Here is a 21,760-nt window from a genome sequence, read left to right on the forward strand (position 1 = left end):
GACAATATATATAGGGTGGCCCGGTGGGGCGAGTGGTTAGCGTGTCGGCCTCACAGCTCTAGGGTCCTGGGTTCAAATCCAGGTCATGTCCATCTGTGTGGAGTTGGCATGATCTCCCTGGGCCTGCATGGGTTTCCTCTGGGTACTCCGGTTTCTATATATATGTATATACATATATGTACATGCATATATGTATATATGTATTTATATGCGCCCCTATGCTGTGGTGGTGTGTCTCTTGTGGCTTTTAATGTATGTGATCGATGTCTTGTGATATGTGCTCAGAAAGACATTAATGTACTGAGAGAAGGTCACCTTGGCTTTCATCTTCTGACAATTAGGTGGCATGATGACTTTATACATCATCGAATGCCAAGAATATGATGAATATTTCATCAGAGGCTCCTCGCATGTTCCTGACGCAACTTTGTCATCTGGATGAGGATTAGTCGTCATTTCCACAGGTCGTAACTCTCCAAAATGGCATCCACTATGTGAATTATTATGAAGACTTGGATGTTGTTAAAGTCAGGTTTGCCAGTTTGGCTGCAAAGTAGAGGAGCTAAAGACTAAATTGCATCTTCAAAGTATGTTAAAGATTATCTACATTTCTCTTTTTTAATTTTTAAATACACTTTATGGAAAATGATGTATGAGTGCTTTAAACCATTCATTCATTTTCTTAACCGCTTTGTCCTCATTAGGGTCACGGGGGGTGCCGGAGCCTACCTCAGCTGACTCCGGACACCCTGAAACGGTAGCCAGCCGAGGCACAAGGAGATGGACAACCATGCACACTCACACCCCTAGGGTCAATTGAGTGTTCAATCAGCCAACCATAAATGTTTTTCGAATGTGGGAGGAAACCAGAGTACCCAGAGGAAACCCACGCCGGCCCGGGTAGAACATGCAAACTCCACACAGGTGGACCTGGATTTGAACCCAGGACCCCAGAGCTGTGAGGCCGACGCCCTAATCACTAATTCGTCGGGCCGCTCTACTTTAAACCAAAATGGCCAGATTATTTTTGACTCGAGCTTCAGATTTTCTTTATTCTTTATTGATACTTTTAGGTGCTGCCTCACATGTCATCATGGAAGTAAGAACACATATTTTAAATGGTTATATTTAGTTCATGTTAAAGTTCTTTTTCATTTAACTTAAATTTTCACTAGCTAATCTAATTACTGCATTTCAGTAGCGTAGTAAAAGTGTTGAAAAAGTGTAGGTGTCATGCAGGGGACAACAACATAGCCACACTGTATAACGTGCCAACATATAATATTATATATATATACAGTGGTACCTCGATACCTTTATCCACGGCAACAATGCACTCGTAAACGAACAAACAAATTTAAATTAACTTGGATAACTATATACAGACACTCAACGTTTAATGTAACTTCAAACAAAACTAAATTCTAAATTTGTTGTAATCTTTTTTACCTTACGTAGTTCTACGGGTTGACACCACCTGGCCACTCCGCCGAAGTCTTCAAAACGAACGCATCAAGAGGTGTTTGTTTTTGTCTACCCTTCAAAATATTTCGATATTGTCGCATACAAATGTCATCACAATAGGATAACGCACGACCACTTGCCAACGAGAAATAGTCTGTAAAGATCGATCGCGGGAGCATCTTTCCTTAGAAAGAATAACAGGAAATACAATAGTTGAGCTTACCCACGAATTGATTGTGGGTAATGAAGTTTTATTCTGAGAAAGGTTGCCATTGCCTATGGGTGTTGTGTGCACGAGTATACAGACGCTCCCCTACTTACGAATATTCAACTTACGGACAACGGTACATACAAACATGTCTGCAAATTTCGTTTAAGTCCAAAAATGTTCGCAAGTCCAATTTTGTATTTCGCGCCTTTTTCGGAGTAGTACTTCTTTTTTTCTTAAAAACCGATATTGTATAGTAAGGCTTCTTTTCTTAAAAACGACATAGTATAGTAAGGCTTCTTTTCTTTAAAAAATGACATAGTATAGTAAGGCTGAGAGAGTCGGAGAATAAATCTGACTTCTGATTCTTCACCTTCTAGTTGTTGCTGTGGTCCACTGGCAAAATCATTGGGTCAGAACATGAGGTGGGAATCAGGAGTGAGTTCAATTCCACTCTTTGCAATTCTCAAATTGTTTATTGAGGTAATGAAAAGGATAAATACAACTCCCAACTTTACTGTGGTGCAGTGGCAAAGACAATGGATCAGAACTTCAGGTGGACTCAAGTTCAAATCAGAAGTGAGTTTGATTCCACTCTTTGCAATTCTCAAATTGTTTATTGAGGTAATGAAAAGGATAAATATAACTTCCAATCACATCATTTCAGAAGACACTGTGGTCCAGTGGCAAGAACAATGGGTTGAAATTGAAGTTGGACACAAGTTGGTGGGTCAGAACTTCAGGTGGACTCAAGTTCAAATCAGAAGTGAGTTCAAGTCCACTCTTTGCAAATCTCAAATTGTTTATTGAGGTAATGAAAAGGATAGATATAACTTCCAATCCGATCATTTCAGAAGTCACTGTGGTCCAGTGGCAAAGACAATGGGTCAGACAGACCTCAAGTTAGTGGATTTGACTGCCATGTGGGAGATGGGGTTCGAATCCCGCTCTCGTTTGACTAATCACTACACTAGTAGTTCAGTAAATGGGTAATCCTTTTTTCATTCAAATAAAGACTTAGTCATTTTTTTCAGCAAAACAATATTTCCGGTCAGCCTTCGGCTGACCGGAAGACAGTTGGGAGGGGGGTTCCTGGTGGTGTTCGACAGTCGGCCTTCGGCCGACTGCCGACACCATACAGTCGTCACCGGGACGTGAACCCTCGACACCCACGTCGCAGGCAGGTGTCTTACCCACTACACCACGAGGCGGCCCGCCTATACATGATTGGAAGTTATATTTATCCTTTTCATTACCTAAATAAACAATTTGAGAATTGCAAAGAGTGGAATTGAACTCATTCCTGATTTGAACTTGAGTCCACCTGAAGTTCTGACCCATTGTCTTTGCCACTGGACCACAGTGACTTCTGAAATGATGTGATTGGAAGTTATATCTATCCTTTTCATTACCTAAATAAACAATTTGAGAATTGCAAAGAGTGGACTTGAACTCATTCCTGATTTGAACTTGAGTCCACCTGAAGTTCTGACCCATTGTCTTTGCCACTGGACCACAGTGACTTCTGAAATGATATGATTGGAAGTTATATCTATCCTTTTCATTACCTCAATAAACAATTTGAGAATTGCAAAGCGTGGAATTGAACTCATTCCTGATTTGAACTTGAGTCCACCTGAAGTTCTGACCCATTGTCTTTGCCACTGGACCACAGTGACTTCTGAAATGATTGGATTGGAAGTTATATCTATCCTTTTCATTACCTCAATAAACAATTTGAGAATTGCAAAGAGTGGAGTTGAACTCATTCCTGATTTGAACTTGAGTCCACCTGAAGTTCTGACCCATTGTCTTTGCCACCGGACCACAGTGACTTCTGAAATGATGTGATTGGAAGTTATATCTATCCTTTTCATTACCTAAATAAACAATTTGAGAATTGCAAAGAGTGGACTTGAACTCATTCCTGATTTGAACTTGAGTCCACCTGAAGTTCTGACCCATTGTCTTTGCCACTGGACCACAGTGACTTCTGAAATGATGTGATTGGAAGTTATATCTATCCTTTTCATTACCTCAATAAACAATTTGAGAATTGCAAAGAGTGGAATTGAACTCATTCCTGATTTGAACTTGAGTCCACCTGAAGTTCTGACCCATTGTCTTTGCCACTGGACCACAGTGACTTCTGAAATGATGTGATTGGAAGTTATATCTATCCTTTTCATTACCTCAATAAACAATTTGAGAATTGCAAAGAGTGGAATTGAACTCACTCCTGATTTGAACTTGAGTCCACCAGAAGTTCTGACCGTTTGTCTTTGCAACTGGACCACAGTGACTTCTGAAATGAAGTGATTGGAAGTTATATTTATCCTTTTCATTACCTCAATAAACAATTTGTGAATTGCAAAGAGTGGAATTGAACTCACTCCTGATTCCCACCTCAAGTTCTGAACCAATATTTTTGCCACTGGACCACAGCAATAACTAGGAGAAGAATCAGAAGTCAGATTTATTCTCCGACTTTCTTAGCCTTACTATACTATGTCGATTTTTTAAAGAAAAAAGCCTTACTATATACAGACGCACCCCTACTTACGAACATTTTAACTTACGAACAACGGTACATACGAACATGTCTGCAAATCGACCGTCAGTACCATTTATAAACAGAAAGATCGAGCAGCAGGACCCAAATATTGAACGTTGCACAAAGTTTGCAAATCAATTGAATGATGCCATACAGTGCTACCGCATCATTTATGATGAAAAAAAGAAGAAAACTGCGCAATCGTCATTAGGTCGCTTCTTTTGGCCAGTTTCTAATACATTAATCTCTCTCTCTCTCTACAGTACAGTAAATGTTTTTTTTTCAGTACAAACCAATGCGTGTTACTTATACAAGCCTTAAACATACAAATGCACTTATATAAACCTTCAATATACTTATATCGGCCTTAAACATAAATTATAATACAAAATATAGCACTGAATCAACTTACAAACAAATTCAACTTATGAACAATTGCTCGGAACCAATTGCGTTCGTAAGTAGGGTAGCGTCTGTACTTCATTACCCAGAAGAAACTCGTCTGAATTAATCGTTCCATGCTCGTAGATATTGTTATACACGAAAGATATGCAAAAAAAATGCCATGGCCACCTGGCTTGGTCGCATCACGAAATTTTGACCGCATCTCGGGCGAATTATTCGATCGAAATTTCCCCCCGTAAGACGAGCATTTTGTATGACGAGCGGTCGTATGACGAGGTACCACTGTGTATATATATATATATATATATATATATATAGATAGATATATATATATATATAGATATATATATAGATATATAGATATATAGATCTATATATCTATATATCTATATATCTATATATATATATATCTATATCTCTCTATCTCTATATCTCTATCTCTATATCTCTATCTCTATATCTCTATCTCTATATCTCTATCTCTATCTCTATATCTCTATCTCTATATCTATATCTCTATCTCTATATCTCTATATCTATATCTCTATCTCTATATCTCTATATCTCTATCTCTATATCTCTATATCTCTATATCTCTATATCTCTATATCTCTATATCTCTATATCTCTATCTCTCTATCTCTATATCTCTATATCTCTATATCTCTATATCTCTATATCTCTATATCTCTATATCTATATCTATATCTATATCTATATCTATCTCTATCTCTCTATCTCTCTATCTCTCTATCTCTCTATCTCTCTATCTCTCTATCTCTCTATATCTCTATATCTCTATATCTCTATATCTCTATATCTCTCTCTCTCTATATATATATATATATACTCCAGTGTCCTCCCACATGCATGGTAGGCTGATTGGACAGTCTAAATTGCCCCAATGTATGAGTGTGAGCGTAAATGGTCAATTTTTCCTTGTGCCCTGCGATTGGCTGGCCACCAATTCAGGGTGTCCCCCGCCTATGACCCAAAGTCAAACTGGGGTAGGCTACAGCACCCCCCGCGGCCCGAGTGAGGATAAAGCGGTTCAGAAAATGAGATGTGATGAGATAATAATACACTTAATGTGTAGCGTATTCTTGAGCTGAGCGTCATTAAATTGCTGTGCACACCTGCAGAGTGAGTCACACGGTTCTCGTGCCTCATTATCAGGGGTTGATAATGAAACCAAGGATATCCGACTGCTTCACCAGACATGAACCTCAACGCACATCACTGTTGTATACCCTTCTTTACTCAACTGCCACTTGCAATTCCACCCTATTGGAAAATGTCTTTGCATTTCTTATTCATTTTAATGGCTAAATAAATCAATTTTTTGCATTCATATATTTGTAATCATATTTCAGAGAAAATTATTATACTAGTTTTATAATTGTTAAGGTGTTTAGGGGTTAGTATTAGAGACCGAGGAACAAATTGTGCTAATCCAAGCTACAAAAACACAAATACACAAATTAATTTTGTAAATAGAGTTACCAGTGTATAGGTAAATAAAGTATCACTCTATAAAGAATTGATATTGTATTATCGTAAAAAAAAATGTGATTTACACTCTTTTGTCCTGTAATGATCGACAGAGAGTTTTATAGTTGTGTTGAAAATAGTGTCAGTGACTACTTTTGTTGCAGCTGGGTGATACTTGGGGACTGTAATGATATTCTGCATGTGTTTTATATTACCTGTACAGATACAGCATCCATCACTCTACTGACGAGCACCGTGTGCAGACGACCGTCGGCCAAACCTTTGGCTCGGCTTTTCAAAACCTCGGTCTCCTTGTTGCCGTGAAGCTTGTAGCGCACCTCCATCTTATCTGCACGTACACATTCATAATTGAAATCTTTTCTCATTTCTTATCTTGGGGGAAGCATCCCTTATTATTACAAAGTTGCATCGTTCATCCGAGTGCTGAATTTTAATGAGAAGCTTTACGTGTTAAAGAGGATTAGTGCTCATTGCCTATCAATAACACTCATTAATTCTGCTAATATCACACCGGCGTAAAGAAGAGGTCTTTGAGGAAGCGCAGGGATAAAATACAATGTCCTTCACAGCTCTTATTTAGACGCCTTTTTCAAATACGCTAATTAATCCCGTAAAGAACAGGGCTGGGTGGAGAGGTTATTCTTATAACAGCAAATGGATGAAACAATACACAACCTAAAGAACATTGCCAAGGTTTTAATGACCTATTTAGCATGCAATGTTCGCATTTAGTGCTATTTTAAGAGCATTTTATTAGCCCACGCTCTAAAAAAGACAAATTGGAATAACACCGCCGCCAAGGTGGAAACGTGAGCAATTTGTTGGGGGTCATTAAACTCAGTCGAAAACTATTGTTTTTCTGTTGTTCTTGTTTTTCTTTACAATTCGGCATCATCAATTTGTCCTATATAGTACTTAGTCCAAATTTGTCGGTGATTGAACAAAAGCTTTCAGCTCTTTAACCTGATAGTATAGTATGCCCAAACGACACTTGAATAGTCACTTGAAACCTTTAGAGGGGCTGTTGATAATTAAAAAATATGAAAACAGTGTCCACGTAGGTATCACTTTGGGTCAAGTAGGCCACAACACTAACATTTTGAAATTCATATGAGGTCTGCATGAACCAAAATGTAATATAAACTGGGGTCATTGACTGTGAATACTCATATTTCAATGCCTTTGATGGCGCTAGACGTCCAATCTATTTGAACTGCTAGAGCCTGGCAGCAAATGATCATTGCCAATCTCTCCTAATCAAAATGGATTAGACATCTAGCCTAATGGCATGGCAGCCAGTGAGTTAAGTGAGCAGCCTTTTAAAGGGTTGAACCAAAAGTGCAGACTTTCCTTTTGTTTTACAGGATGGATTCTTTAGACGTTTTTGCAAGTCTACTTATGTGATTAACATACCTACTAAATTCCAAGAAGTTAAGTGAACTATAACTACCTTTGGGGACTGGATTTCACGTCTCCCAATAAAATCACAGCTGAGTTATTACTATAGCTTTGCATTAAATGGTAAATGGTAAACCATCAAACTCGGTCACCACAAATTGCCAAGACACTATCATAAAAACATGTAGTTATACACATTCAAGCTCCATCAATTTTTCGAAGCTCTTATTAGGTATTGCTAGGTTAATGCCATTTTGATTGAGGATGAGAAATGGCAAAAAACATAAAAAGATTATTTCCTGTACCACTTATCCTAACAAAGGTCACGGGGTGTGCTGGGGACAATCCCTGCCAACTATGGGCACTAGACAGAGGACACCCTAAGCTGGTGGTAAGCCAATAGCAGGGCACACAGAGACAGACAACCATTCACGCACTCACTCGTACCTCAGGGCAATTTGAGGCATTCAACCAGCCTACCATGCATGTTTTTGGGATGTGGGAGAAAACCCACACAAGCCCGGGGAGAACATGCAAATGCCACACAAGAAGGTGAGAATCCACCTGGGATTGAAGCATCAAACTCAAAATTGTGAGGCCAATTCGCTGTTCACTCGTCCACCGGGCCAACACTACAGCGATACTATCCGGACCAGCCCAATCTCATCTAATCTTGGAACATAAAATGAATTTAAAAGCATGGCAGATTTCCTGTTAGATTTCCAGCACAGCTTCTTCATGCTTTTCTGTGAGTCTTCTCATAGTAAAATCTAAACATTTCTAGAAGCTTTGTGTAACTGACTTTGGTCGGTTGGTTGGTTATATGAGGTTTGGTTTTCATGGCAAATAATCAGACTGGGGCCATAAACCTCTCCAACGCAATGAGAAAAAGAACACTCCAACTCTCAAAAAAATGATTTTCCCTAGAAGTACCCTAACTGATTCATTCATACAAATAGTTTTGACTTCATTACCATCAATAGCATGTATTAACAAATTTAATCAAGCGAATGCCATCGTTCACTGTGCAGCAGGACACAAAAGAGGAGCAAGTGTTCTGTCATATTTAACTACCCATCAGAAATAGCTTCTTTACGGTTCTGTGCATGTGCATTTATGTCATTTGTGTTATTTCAATCAACACGATTTGTGTGATAGAGTGCAATCAAATCATCAAAATATTTTCTCCCGATAAAATGAAGATTAAAAACACAGCAAAAAGTATCTGTGATTACTGTCACATGGGTATTGAGGTGAATATAATCCATTTATTAATGTATTGAGTACTGGGATGGGTTTTTTGATGGGTTCAGAGGACCCATCAAAATATGCTTCCCCATAAACAAAAGCAAGAAGAAATCTTGCTTTCCTCAGTGAATATTCACTTGGTCACAACTATATTAGATGCAGCCATAGAAAAACAATCATTAATTTTCCGTACCGCTTATCCTTACAAGGGTGCTGGAGCATACCCCAGCCAACTATAGGAACCATGCAGGGGAATTGGTGGCCAGCCAATCGCAGGGCACAAGGAGACAACCATGCAAATTGACACTCATCTAGGAGCAATTAGAGTGTCCAACCAGCCTACCAAGCATGTTTTGGGGGTGTGGGAGGAAACTGGAGTACCCAGACAAAACCCACACAAGCCCAGGGAGAACATGCAAACTCCACACAGAATGGAACCCTGAATCTCAGAACTGTGTATCAAAATTTGACAAAGTAGCAAAAAATGTCAGGTGCTTCTATCAGGAAAAAGCTTCGGTAGCAAAAGCTGATTGGGACTAAATTCTTACAGGGCACCGGCAAGCAACAGAAAAATGCAAATAAAACTTGCGAGAGCGTTTTACTGTGACCTTGCGTGAAAAAGTGCTGGTCGTGTCTCACTAATGACACCAGTGGACTTCCCCTCCTCCCGACCCAGGCTAAAAAGCTAATAATGTGCGCAGCTGGAGCGATTAAAAAGGCAACAGAGGTTGACAGGATGGCTGGGGCCGGAGGAGGCAGCGACTAACGGAGCTTGATAGGATTGTCGAAGCCAAAGAAGAGTAGGTGGCGGGGGACGAGGAGGGTCAACATCAGGTGGAAACGATGGGTATGGGCAGTATGATAAGACAGATGAACATTTTAAAGGGGAAAATTAAGTTGAGGTTTAAAAAAATGCTCAAATTGATGCTCCACCCTGATTTGAATGCATGGTCAAATAAGCTTGGCAAACCCAACTGTGGGCAGTAGATGGTGGCCAGCCAATCACAGGCCACAATGAGACGTGGAACCATTCACGCACACACTCATACCAAGGGACAATTTAGATTGTCCTCCAAATTTATATGGGCCAAATTATTGCATTTTATATTATAATGAGGGGACTGAGTAAACATTGCTGCAAACAAAAAAATAAGTGAAATTTGGTTCAGATTTCCAGATTCTGAGCGGCCCAGTGATGAATGGTTAGCGCATTGGCCTCACAGTTCCAGGGTCTAGGGTTCCATCCCGGGCCAGACTGCACTGTGTTAAGTTTGATTGTAAAAATATAATTGAACATGGCCTGCAAAAGAAGCTCGAGTACAACCTACATTCTGTTACACTTCCTAGCTTCAACACTAGATAAAGCAAGTGACATAAACAGTGCCTTTTCATGAGCTCAGGACTCGAAACCTGACAAATGTGAGTGTTGAAATCAATCACGTTCACCATCATTGACAGATTTAGACATCAAATCTTCAATCAATTTCAATTGTTAAGCCTAGAATTGAGTGATCATGTTTCACGGTCATTGCCGGTGATGGACATCCAATCAATTGAATATCTATTGCCAGCAATGGAAGCGAATGATACTTAAAAAAATTAATCCTAACTTTTTCTGCCATATTTTAAGACTCTGAAATAACGTGATTGGGACCGATTTCTGATCACGTGGTCGTACGGAAGGATTTCAAGGATGTCCTTCCATCCTCTGATTTTTCTGAGAGTGCCCCTCCTGCCCGAAATGCTTCAATTAAAACTTCCATGATTTAGACTCTCTTCAGCATCCCTTTAGGACAGTCATATCTACCAAAGGTTGTGTTAGACAGACAAAATGGAGCAATTCCTCACCATGCTTATTGATGAGAAGGGCCATGTACTCTCGCTGGTGAGACGACACATAGAGCAACAGTGCCGGACTCTGGTTGGTGCGGAAACTCAGCGACACATTCTCCGCTCTGAGGCTCATGTCGGGCAAGACAGAGGACGATGACGTTGGTTTTGCACTAACGTTCCCGCTGCCTCGCTCCGGGACCTCCATCTGGAAGGTGTAACGGACGGATGATGTCGGCCTGAAGACAGCCGATATCTCTGCAAAGAGGACACAGTTATAGAGTCATCATTTATCAAGTATACTAGATGTGCTTCAAATTTGGTAGCAACCTCCAGAACAAATTCCTCCCGAAAGGACTTACAGATTCAATCATTCAATCATTTTCTGAACTGCTTATCCCCACAAGGGGTGCTGTAGCCTATCCGAGCTCACTACGAGCACGAGGCGGATACACCCTGAATTGGTGGCCAGCCAATCGCAGGGCACAAAGACACGGACAACCATTCACGCTCACACTCATATCTAGGAGCAATTTATTGTGTTCAACCAGCCAGTTTTTGGAATTTGGGAGGAAACCCGAGGACCAGGAAAAAAAACCAATGCAAGCCTGCGGAGAACATGCAAACTCCACACAGGAGGACCGACCTGGGTTCGAACACAGGACCCCAGAATTGTGAGGCCGACACGCCAACTATTCAACGGGCTGGCCACAAATATGCCATGAAAGGTTAATTAGGACTACCAATTAGAAGACTTATTTATCCACAGGCATGAGTTCTAGGGACCTTTTTAAGGCTTGCTTTTGATGATAGACATCTCTACCAAAATGCATGTTGCTAAGAGACACTGGCTTCAGGGACTGAAATTAATATGATGGATAAAACATGAGCCTAGTTAAAGCTGGAGTTTTATTTTTTTTTCAAACTTCACACACTAACTATATGCTTGGTAATTTAGACCTTCCTATTTGTTGAGAATAAACAGCTCAAATTTGTCCCTTTTGCCTAAAAAGTCTACTTAATGCCAAAATGTAAGTCATGACAGATATTACCACCTAATTACATGTTGCTAAGTGAAACTGGCTTTTGGGGAGGGGAAAAAATTCCAGGGTCATTTATTTAGTGAGTTTTCTTCTTTTATGGCGTGTAATCTATGTTTGCCACCATGCTCCCCCTATAACAAGAACCGCCCCCCCCTAATTCCTTGAATAAGCCTACAAAATGTCCAACATAAGCTAATATATACCTCTCTATGATAATACTATTTTAATTATAACATCATGGCACTGTCAGACTATTTAGTGGGTCTTAATTATGATTAACATTGCCAAAAACTCACATTGATTAAACGGTTTATTGTGACCCATCTGTCTCGCATACTCGCATATTTGGAAGCAATTGATGGTTTAGGTTGATTTTTGAATAATCCCCCAAAAATTGAACATTTACATGATTAAATTGCTGCTTTGTAACAAAACAGCTGAATTCCTGTTCCTTTTATAATCTAGCTTTCTGAGGTTTTCTTGTAAATCTACTCAACCAAATTATAAATTGCTAAATGGGTACTGGCATCAGGAGATAAATTTTTGAAGATATCTGGAGACTTACCCGTATGACAGAAGACTCCTTCGTAAGCCGACTGGTCGCAGTCACAGTGGAAGCCGTTGTTCCTCTCGGCACAGTGGCCACCGTTCCGGCATAACGCTCCATAGCTGTCACAGTGACCGGGGCATCCGGGTCGGACACCAGGCGTGATACGTGCCCTCTCGTCCAGGTCCAGGGTGGCGCCGTTGAGCTGCAAGGAACGTATGCAACCACGGAAACCCTTCTGGCGGGATGCCGTACCCCCTGTAAGTGAAAAATATCGATTTCATTGACTCTGTTTTAGGATTAATACTGATTTATACACTTATCCTATTCTGGCAACATTGGAGGATTTTCCATTTTATATTTTTATGTGTCCAACCATTCAAAAATAAGGCTATTCCGATCATTTCATTTTAGATTGTGCAAATTTAGTGGCATTTCTACGCTGAAGCTATTTAAATCTGTGTAATTTAGCAAGTACACACAATAAGAAAACGGTTAACTACTGTTTTCCACTCTAACACAATGTTTTGGATCAAGTTTTCTCACAAATAATGGTGCTTCATATCCTTTCCGGAACACAAATCCTCTTGAGTGCTGAGGTAAACACGCTTAGGACATTACTGGCTAAAATCAATATTTCCTCCCGCTTCCTGATCCAATCTGCTCACTTGTTGTTTGTTGAATTTGTTGACAGACACGAAGTGACGTCCATGATTTGCCCACCAATAAAAGCTAAACGATGGATTTAGCGCTCCGGAAATGGACAAACAGCGTCAAGGCAGTGATAAACAGACCGCCAGCTGTATTGATGAAGTTTTGTTGTAGCTCGTTAAAGGCTAATTATATGACGGACTGATTAATGACCGCCCTGTGGTTCAGGTGGTTCAATTAATGATTATTTTAAGAGTCTCGCCAGAATAAATCACAATGGGAAGTTTATTAGCGCGCCATGCTGACTGAAGGATTTTTCTTATTTGTTCTGAGCTTAGAGACGAGGGTTCTGCTCGAGACTACACTATCAGACACCAAGACTTTCCTGAGAATAGAACTCACTGAGACTGGCACAGGACAAAGACTTTTGGATGTTAAGACTAAGGATGTATTCACTCCAGGAAAGTCCAGAGCTCGCTTGCTTTGGTCTAGACCAGGGGTCGGGAACCTTTTCGACGGAGAGAGCCATAAACAATTCATATTTTTTAAATGTTATTCCTTGAGAGCCATACTCTGAATGTCAACATACATGAAAATGAGTGCCTTTTTTAGTACTTCACCAATTTGAAAGTCTCTGAATTCTTTGTTACGCTGTTGCTAATAAATGGAAGTATCCATGCAGAAGATTGTAATGAAAAAAATAAGGTGCTAGAGGCCGTTTCAATGCCACAATGCCGACGTAACGCTCCAATTTGTGCGCTCTCTTACCAGCAGTTTTCATAGTTCACCTCACAAGTTAGCAGAGATCCATATGCACCCATGAAAAGAGCCACACCTGGCTCCCGAGCCATAGGTTCCCTACCCCTGGTCTAGACTTTAGACCTTTCACATTGCGATTTTTGCAACGAAGTGCTACGTATTCAAATGTATACTTTTACTAGTCTATAACCCTTTTGATTTTATTCACACTGATCATGTATCTTGTTTGTGTTTATGTATTCACACTTAAATTTTAATGCCTAATTCTTGTAGCTGCTTCTCAACATGTACTCCTTTGTTCTGCTAATTCAACCCTGTATCTTAGGACTCAATTGTTCTTTTGGAGCTCTGGTTGTCTCGAGCTTCATATGGTACTATGAGAAGGATCCTACCATTATTCTCAAGCACCTGAGAGTTTAAGAGTTTAATTGTCAAAGAGTCAGCTAGCCATGGAAAACAACTCCATAATTGGAAGTTCCTTCCAAACTGAAACATGCCCACGCATATTCAAATGCTGAAAATAAAATACATATACAGGAGTCAAATGTCGAATCGTGTGTGCTTCTTGCATTAAAGCCTTGTTGTGTGTTTGAGCACATCCAGAGATTCTCAGTTTCTTTCTTGTCTTCCTTTATCCTTATATCCGCCAGAAAGGAAAAGCGGCACATGGCGTTGTAGATTCGAGGTCTAGACCAAACGCCGACACAACCCAAAATTTAACAATAAACTTAGGCCTGTGCAAACATCATTCAATCATTTGGCAAGAGGTCTAAGCAGAGTAACATGGTAAACTATCACGAAGCTCCAACTTGTAGCACGTATGGTGCATTGAATTAACTAAGAGTGCTCGGGAGACATTTGACTTGTAAATATCTAGAAGACGTTCCAAAAAGTGCGCACAACAGACTTTTTAGGTTTGGTCGGAGCAAATCTGGGTTGGTGTGAAGATGCCTTAAGGCAGCGGTCCCCAACCTTTTTCTCACCGCGGACCAGTAAAGCTCTTTCCATGTTCTTGAGGACCAGCTAATGGGGAGGACGATAATTTAAGACAAAATCGTGTGTGAGAGGGGGGGGTGGTCGGTGCACCAACGACACCCATTACGGCAAAAAAAGCATAACAGCAATTATTTATTATTATTATAACAACTTTTCTCATTTCAAGTAAGAGGGCAAGATTGAAAATGTTATTATTTTTTTACTCTGATGGACCGGCACTAGGTAGCTCGCGGAACGGTGGTTGGGGACCACTGCCTTAAAAGGCAAGATTTTGAGACAAATATGAACCGAGACATTTGGTTGTGTCTGACTCATTACACAGAAGTTAAGCTTACAAAGGTAAGCACTGAACACTAAAGTCGCTTTGCATACAAAGGGGTTCCATTCAGGAGGATCCTTGTTTGGATGGACTCACCAATGAAGAGCTGGCTGTTAAGCTGCAGGTGAAGGTGTCCATCAGCGGGCGCTTGGAGGGTAGCAGCGGGCAAGGTGTCCAGCCGTAGAGACGCCTCCTTTACGTTCCGCTCCAAACGAATCCGATGCCATCGGTCGTCATTCAGCGCAGATTTCGAGTCAACACCGACCTCGAGAGGACCATTGCCAACGTCGAAGGAAAATAGAACTTGGGTGGGAGCTAGAAGGGCACAATAAACAGACCGTAAAAAATGTTTTACCTTGATGACAATTGAAGTTGAACTGGGAGATCCGTCAATGACAATAAATGAGCCAAATTATTATTTAGGTTATTCATTCATTCATTTTCTGTACCACTTATCCTTACAAAGGTCGCAGTGTGCCTTATAGTGCGGAAGATAACGATGTAATGTAAAGCACTTTCAAGTAGTACCATGTGTGAAATTGGGCTAGACACCCGATGGTGCAGTGATTCTTTCGCCTTGACTTCGGTACGAGCAGCGTGGGATCGATTCCACTTCGCTGGCGGTGTGATTGTGAGTGCAAGTGGTTGTCTGAATCTATGTGTGCCCTATGACTAACTGGCGACCCGTCTAAGATGTAGTCTGCCCTTCGCACGGAGTCAGCTGGGATATGCGCTCTTGAAAATGACTGAAAAAAAGGAATGAATAAATTGGGGTGGGCCAGCCCGGCGGATGAGTGGTTAGTGCGTCGGCCTCACAGTGGAGGACCTGGGTTCAAATCCAGGTCAGTCCACCTGTGTGGAGTTTGCATGTTCTACCCGGGCCTGCGTGGGTTTTCTCCGGGTATGCCGGTTTCCTCCCACATTCCAAAGACATGCATGGTAGGCTGATTGGACACTCTAAATTGCTCCTAGGTATGAGTGTGAGCGTGAACGGTTGTTTGTCTCCTTGTGCCCTGTGATTGGCTGTCAACCGGTTCAGGGTGTCCCCCGCCTCTGGGATAGGCTCCATCACCCCCTGCAACCCTAGTGAGGATAAAGTAATTCAGAAAATGAGCTGATGTTTCCACCCATATCCCCCATGGATGTTAAGCTTATTGACCTCTTCAAATTGACCTTAGGTTTGAGTGTGTGCGTGACCGGTTGCTTGCCTTTCTGCGCCTTGTGATTGGCTGGCAACAAATTCAGGGTGTACCTCACCTAAGGCCCTTAGTTAGTTGTGATAGGCTCCAGCAACCCTGCTACCCTCATGAGGGTAAGCGGCACAGAGGATGAATGAATAAATAAAATGCTATCCTCTGTAATGTAAAGATTATAAGTCGCGCCAAAAATGTCCCCAAATCTGTGCACCAAATAAAGCTGATCTTTATGTCTCCTATTACTCTATTGTCCCTGAGGTTTACTCCTCGGGCTACTTCAATTTTTCCCTGACACTAGATTCCATAACTGCAAGCCTCGAGGCTGGTATATGCGCACCCCTGCGAGCCTCCGGGGCTCTAGAAAGAAGAGGAGAAGCTATTCCGTATTGTGTGACCACTTTCATTTGCGCAGTTGATATAGTAATTGCCTCAGGCCGGCTATGGATCGCCGCGTGCCAGCATACCGCTGGAGCGTGTCTGCCTCCTGAAAGATTTAGCAGAGTGCTGGCCAAGCATCACGCTGGCGGGCGCGCGGGCGCGAAGAAGAGAGGAAACAATATTCCGTGTCCCTTCGTTTCTCGGGAGTTACCCCGCAACAGGAGCAGAGCGGCAGTTTTTCCGAGCTGGAACCCGGTGATTTCCCCAGGGCCTCCCTGCGTTAGCTGCTGTTTTTGTCCCCTCAACTCCCACATGGATTGTGGTAGCACCACAAATGAAAGCACGTGGACTCGTCAAACTTTCACGTCGTAAACAATTGTCTCATTTTCATGCAAACTAAATCATATCGATATGACACCCAGAAGCTTTTTTTTATAGGGCTCATCAAAACTGTCTTTTCCCGGACTTGTTCTGAAAATGAATAAGGAATATCCGTGACCGGATATTTCGTCGACGGACACTTGGTCGACGGACGTTTCGTCGAACGGACGTTTGGTCAAAGGACAGTTCGTCGAACGGACGTTTCGTCGAACGGACGTTTCGTCGAACGGACGTTTCGTCGAACGGACATTTCGTCAAACGGACGTTTCGTCGAACGGACGTTTCGTCGAACGGACGTTTCGTCGAACGGACGTTTGGTCGACGGATTCGCCGCCGGACATTTCGTCGAACGGACAACTCGTCGCCGGATTCGCTCGCTCTCAAAATTATAATCATGAGAAAGAGAGAGAGAGAGAGAGAGTACAGCAAGGTGTTGAAATAATTTATATGGTCATTTTTATCAAACTAAGAGAACTTGCAATACAGCAAGGTGTTGAAATATCAAAATTATCAATAAGAGCACTCATTTAACACATCGGCTGCCATTGACGGCGGTAGACGTCTGATGAACCTTCAATTTCTAACTGAGAGAACTTGCAATACAGCAACTTGCAATACAGCAAGGGTTAAGTATTTCAACATGACCATATAAAGTATTTCAATACCTTGCTGTACTCTCTCTCTCTCTCATGATCATAATTTTGAGAGCGAGCGAATCCGGCGACAAATTGTCCGTTCGACGAACTGTCCGGGGACCAAATGTCCGTCGACCAAGTGTCCGTCGACGAAATGTCCGGGTACCAGGAATATCGAACTTAGTTTAAACAAGACGACTTGCTTATAAAAGAGGAAAATATGTCTTAGGTATTGTGGATAGTCTAACTCAACACCTGTTATGCTGTAAATATGTAGAGCACCGGTGTCAAAGTGGCAGCCCGGGGGCCAAATCTGGCCCACTGCATCATTTTGTGCGGCCCGAGAAAGTAAATCATGAGCGCCGACTTTCTGTTTTAGGATCAAATTCAAATGATTATAGATGTACATTACATTTCCTGATTTTCCCCTTTTTAAAATCAATCATTGCAATTTTTAATCATTTCTTTCTTTTGTTTTTAGTTCATAAAGCATTTTGTAAAATCTAAAATTAATATGCAAATATTTTCCGTTTTCCACTTTAAAAAAATATTTAGTTTCCATTTGAAATAAAAAACATGATTAAAAGACATTTTCCATTACAATGAAAAAAAAGCTCAAATAAACATTGCTTTAGAGCTATAAAAACTGACTATTTAGGGATTTTGATCCAGTTCTTTTAATCCAATTTAAAAAAAAAAAAAATCTAGATATTAGCTCTAAAATGGTCCGGCCCGAATGAAATGGAGTTGACGTTAATGTGGCCCGCGAACCAACCCGAGTTTGACATCCTTGATGTAGAGTCAGAGTCATTTTCCATTGCTTGGTGCATTTAATTCAATTGTTATTGTTTATGTTAGCATACTAGCTGTTAGCTGCTTACCACTAAAAATTCAAGCTTAGTTGTCAGTGCCTACCAAACGTAACTCTCTGCAAATATTTAAATAATGTAAAATACTTGTCTGTGCAGTGTTGTGTTTGAAAAATTTACACTTTTTAATATGCATATTACATCATGTTTTCTTTTTATATCAAACTTTTAAGAACTGGGATTTCAATTTTTGCATTTTTTTTTCATGCAAATTTAGTTTGTGGTGTGCATTAATGTTCTGCTTTATGGCACTGCACTTTTCAAGAGGGTTACAATAACATAATACTGGGAACAAATAACCCATTCCAAAAATATTCCTGTTCTATAACTCATTAGCCTGTATCATATATGTTACTTTTTATATTTTTATATTACCGATTTATGTTTTTACTGGGAAAACGCACTTTGTGGAGTAGCACCACCAATTTCGTTATATAAATTGTGTATAATGACAATAAAGGCTTTTGATTTGATTGGATATCACAGAAATAAATTGCACTGTGATGAACAACTTAGTAATTATTTTGATACAATTGTTATTGTGTAGAAAACTATGGTTTTAGTGGGTGGGCTTGAGTTGGATGTTGCAATTTTTCTCTTGTTAGAATGGCAATATGATACAAATTACAGATGGGATTGAACAAGGTAGTTAAACTAGTTAAATAACCTACATACGGGGAAAAAAATGCCTCAGGAAATTTATTGCAGATAAGACATGCACATCAGAGAATTTTAACTCACAGCTCAGCTCAACACGTATGAAGTCCCTGATGCCCAGATTCTCCAGGAAAACGCCGGAGGGAGCGCTCGTCTTGAAGAGGAAGGAGATGTCGCCACTCAGCTCGCTGTGAAACGTCGGGAAGTGGAGGTAGGAAGTCTCCGTAGCGAAAAAGGCAGCATTCCAAAAATTCTCTGAGGGGTGAAAAATATTTGAATCATGAACTGATACTATTTTAAGAGTCTATGGTTGGATCAGTTTGGAATCCAATTGACAAGATTCCAATATTTTTGTTTACTCCCAATTGACACAATTTGTATCGCCATCGTCAAAGAAATAAAAATGAAATAAGTTATGTAGTATATTCCAATGCTTAAATTCAGGCTTTTCCTTTCGCCAATTATTACTCCTAATGTAAGATTTGTCCAATCTAACTTTTCAACTTGTTCCAAATGTTTTTCCCTTACTTTTCTTTTTCTACATTTGGAGTCGGAATCTTCCTTTCAAAAAAAGCAGACGATCAATTCATTTATGTATTCATTTTTTTAGCTCCTTCCAAATCTTTGATTGGGACACTTTGATTCTAATTCTTTGATTTGAAAACTTCACAGGCCTTTTCTCAGCTTTTTATTTATTTTCTGTTTATTCCATTCCTGACTTTTTCCCCCTTTGGATTCTTTTTATGATCATTTTTTTCCAAGTCTTTTTGACAATTTTTCAATTAAACTCTTCTTTTGTGGTTCTCTGTCATGCTCTGACTTCTGCATTCATAATCCTAATTCAGATAATTTCTTTACACACTTCTTTTTTAAATGGATATGATTGCTGTTACAGTACAATTTTCCCTTCTCAGATTTGTATACAAATTCCTTTTGTGATTTGGTTGTATTAAAAAGAGAATACACCTTTGAACTTAAGTGTTTTCCAATGATGAGTGAGCATACGTGGGAATCAAACCTTTTCCCTTAAGGTTGCAGGGTGAATACTTAACCACTTACGCCAAAACCCCATCCACTGTGACTACAATTGACTAATGTATGAGTTTTTCATCTCGTTTTTCCATTGTACGCATGACTAAATTATTGCCATAGGCGACCGGACTTACTGTCACCATGGCAACGTAGCGGCCCGACCCGGTAGGCGGCCTCTGAGCCGGCCCGCTTCACATCACCCAATACGAGAGTGCGGACAGGGAGGCTTTCCTTGTGGGTCAGCAACCCTGAGTCCTCAACCCTGCAGAAAGGAAAATATATTGTATCATAATTACATTAACCGCTTTATTATTCATACAAAAGCATGTCATGCATGTCTGGGTTAATATATTCCAGGACCAAAAAGGGAAACTTGTATAAGATATTTAGCCACTAGAAATTCGTACGTTGAGAAAAGGCAGGCAATTGTAAAGCAGAAGCACTCGCAATGTGAATAAAACATAAGAGGCTGCATAGAGCAAACGCGCACAACGCAGTCTAATCATAAAACATAGATGCTGTGTTAGTTTTGAGACTGAAAAATGTTTTAGCCTATTAGGAGAAAAACCTTGACATAAATGTAAGGAAGCTATATACAGAAAATGTACAATGTTTGAAATATATTTGCATAATTTAGCATGTTTAGAGTGAGAGTATATATATATATATATATATATATATATATATATATATATATATATATATATATACACATACATACATACATACATACACATGTACATACATATATATACATACTTACATATATATATACATATACATACTTACACATATATATATACACATATATACATATATATATATATATATATATATATATATATATATATATATATATATATACACACATACATATACATATATATAGATATATATATAATGTTTAAATTAAATAAAGACTGAGGATAATTTTTTTTAAAGCTATTGCTTAAGCAAAAACAATGGTGCCTCTACTTATGAGTGCATATATTTTTATATAATATTCGGGTTACGAAAACCCTCAATCTGGAAATAAGGAATGAAAGGAATTTTAAGATATGAAATGCGAAATTCAATCATCCTCTTGTAAAATCCTGTGTTTTATTTTGAAATTGTCGTGACAGAGTTGCTCTCCCATTTGCTATCGGACAGATAGCGGCCACTGGTGGCAAATGAAAGCCTTTTTTCATCCTATTCCGGGACGATGATGGAGCCGCTCTGGTAGCGGTGAGTTCCGGATTCGTGTCCCTTTGACTCTCCGTCGTCACAGAATTCTAAGTATTTCTTAGGGTGGTTAATACAGCTTTAGTCTTTGTTTTTCATCATTTTCACCTAAGAAAGTTATTCCAGGTGAGAGTGAAAAGAGGAAGCGTCCGCTGTTATCAAAGGGATCACAAGACTTGCTGTCGCCCAGCTTGAGGGCCTCGCCCATTTTAGTGAAATGAATAAAAATGGTCAAAGGCTATTCTCAATGGATTGATATTTCAGCAAAAGCAACATTATTTAAATTTTTAAATTGTGTTTACGTACGTTTACTCAGCTGCTCACCCCATTGAAAAATATATTTTCATGTCTTATTCAATTATATGGCTTAGTAAATAATGTTCTCATCTTTTTTCGTGTTTCGTCCATATTTTATCCAAAATTGGTATAGTTTTACCAAATTTAAAAAGATTTT

General features: G+C 39.9%; 1 protein-coding gene across 1 annotated transcript in view; it reads right to left on the minus strand.

Moving 5' to 3' along the window:
• The window catches only part of LOC144085331 (contactin-associated protein-like 4), a 75,469-nt gene that overhangs the window by 8,610 nt on the left and 45,099 nt on the right, over nucleotides 1–21,760 (minus strand). The window contains exons 15-20 of the mRNA XM_077614469.1: nucleotides 20,217–20,344; nucleotides 19,135–19,305; nucleotides 15,031–15,249; nucleotides 12,228–12,467; nucleotides 10,638–10,877; nucleotides 6,338–6,471 (exon numbers count right to left, since the gene is read on the minus strand). Coding sequence (XP_077470595.1) covers nucleotides 6,338–6,471; nucleotides 10,638–10,877; nucleotides 12,228–12,467; nucleotides 15,031–15,249; nucleotides 19,135–19,305; nucleotides 20,217–20,344 — 1,132 coding nt within the window. The remainder of the gene's footprint in view (nucleotides 1–6,337; nucleotides 6,472–10,637; nucleotides 10,878–12,227; nucleotides 12,468–15,030; nucleotides 15,250–19,134; nucleotides 19,306–20,216; nucleotides 20,345–21,760) is intronic.

The sequence above is a fragment of the Stigmatopora argus genome, chromosome 12, assembly GCF_051989625.1.
Source record: "Stigmatopora argus isolate UIUO_Sarg chromosome 12, RoL_Sarg_1.0, whole genome shotgun sequence".
In the NCBI taxonomy this organism is placed as follows: Eukaryota; Metazoa; Chordata; class Actinopteri; order Syngnathiformes; family Syngnathidae; genus Stigmatopora; species Stigmatopora argus.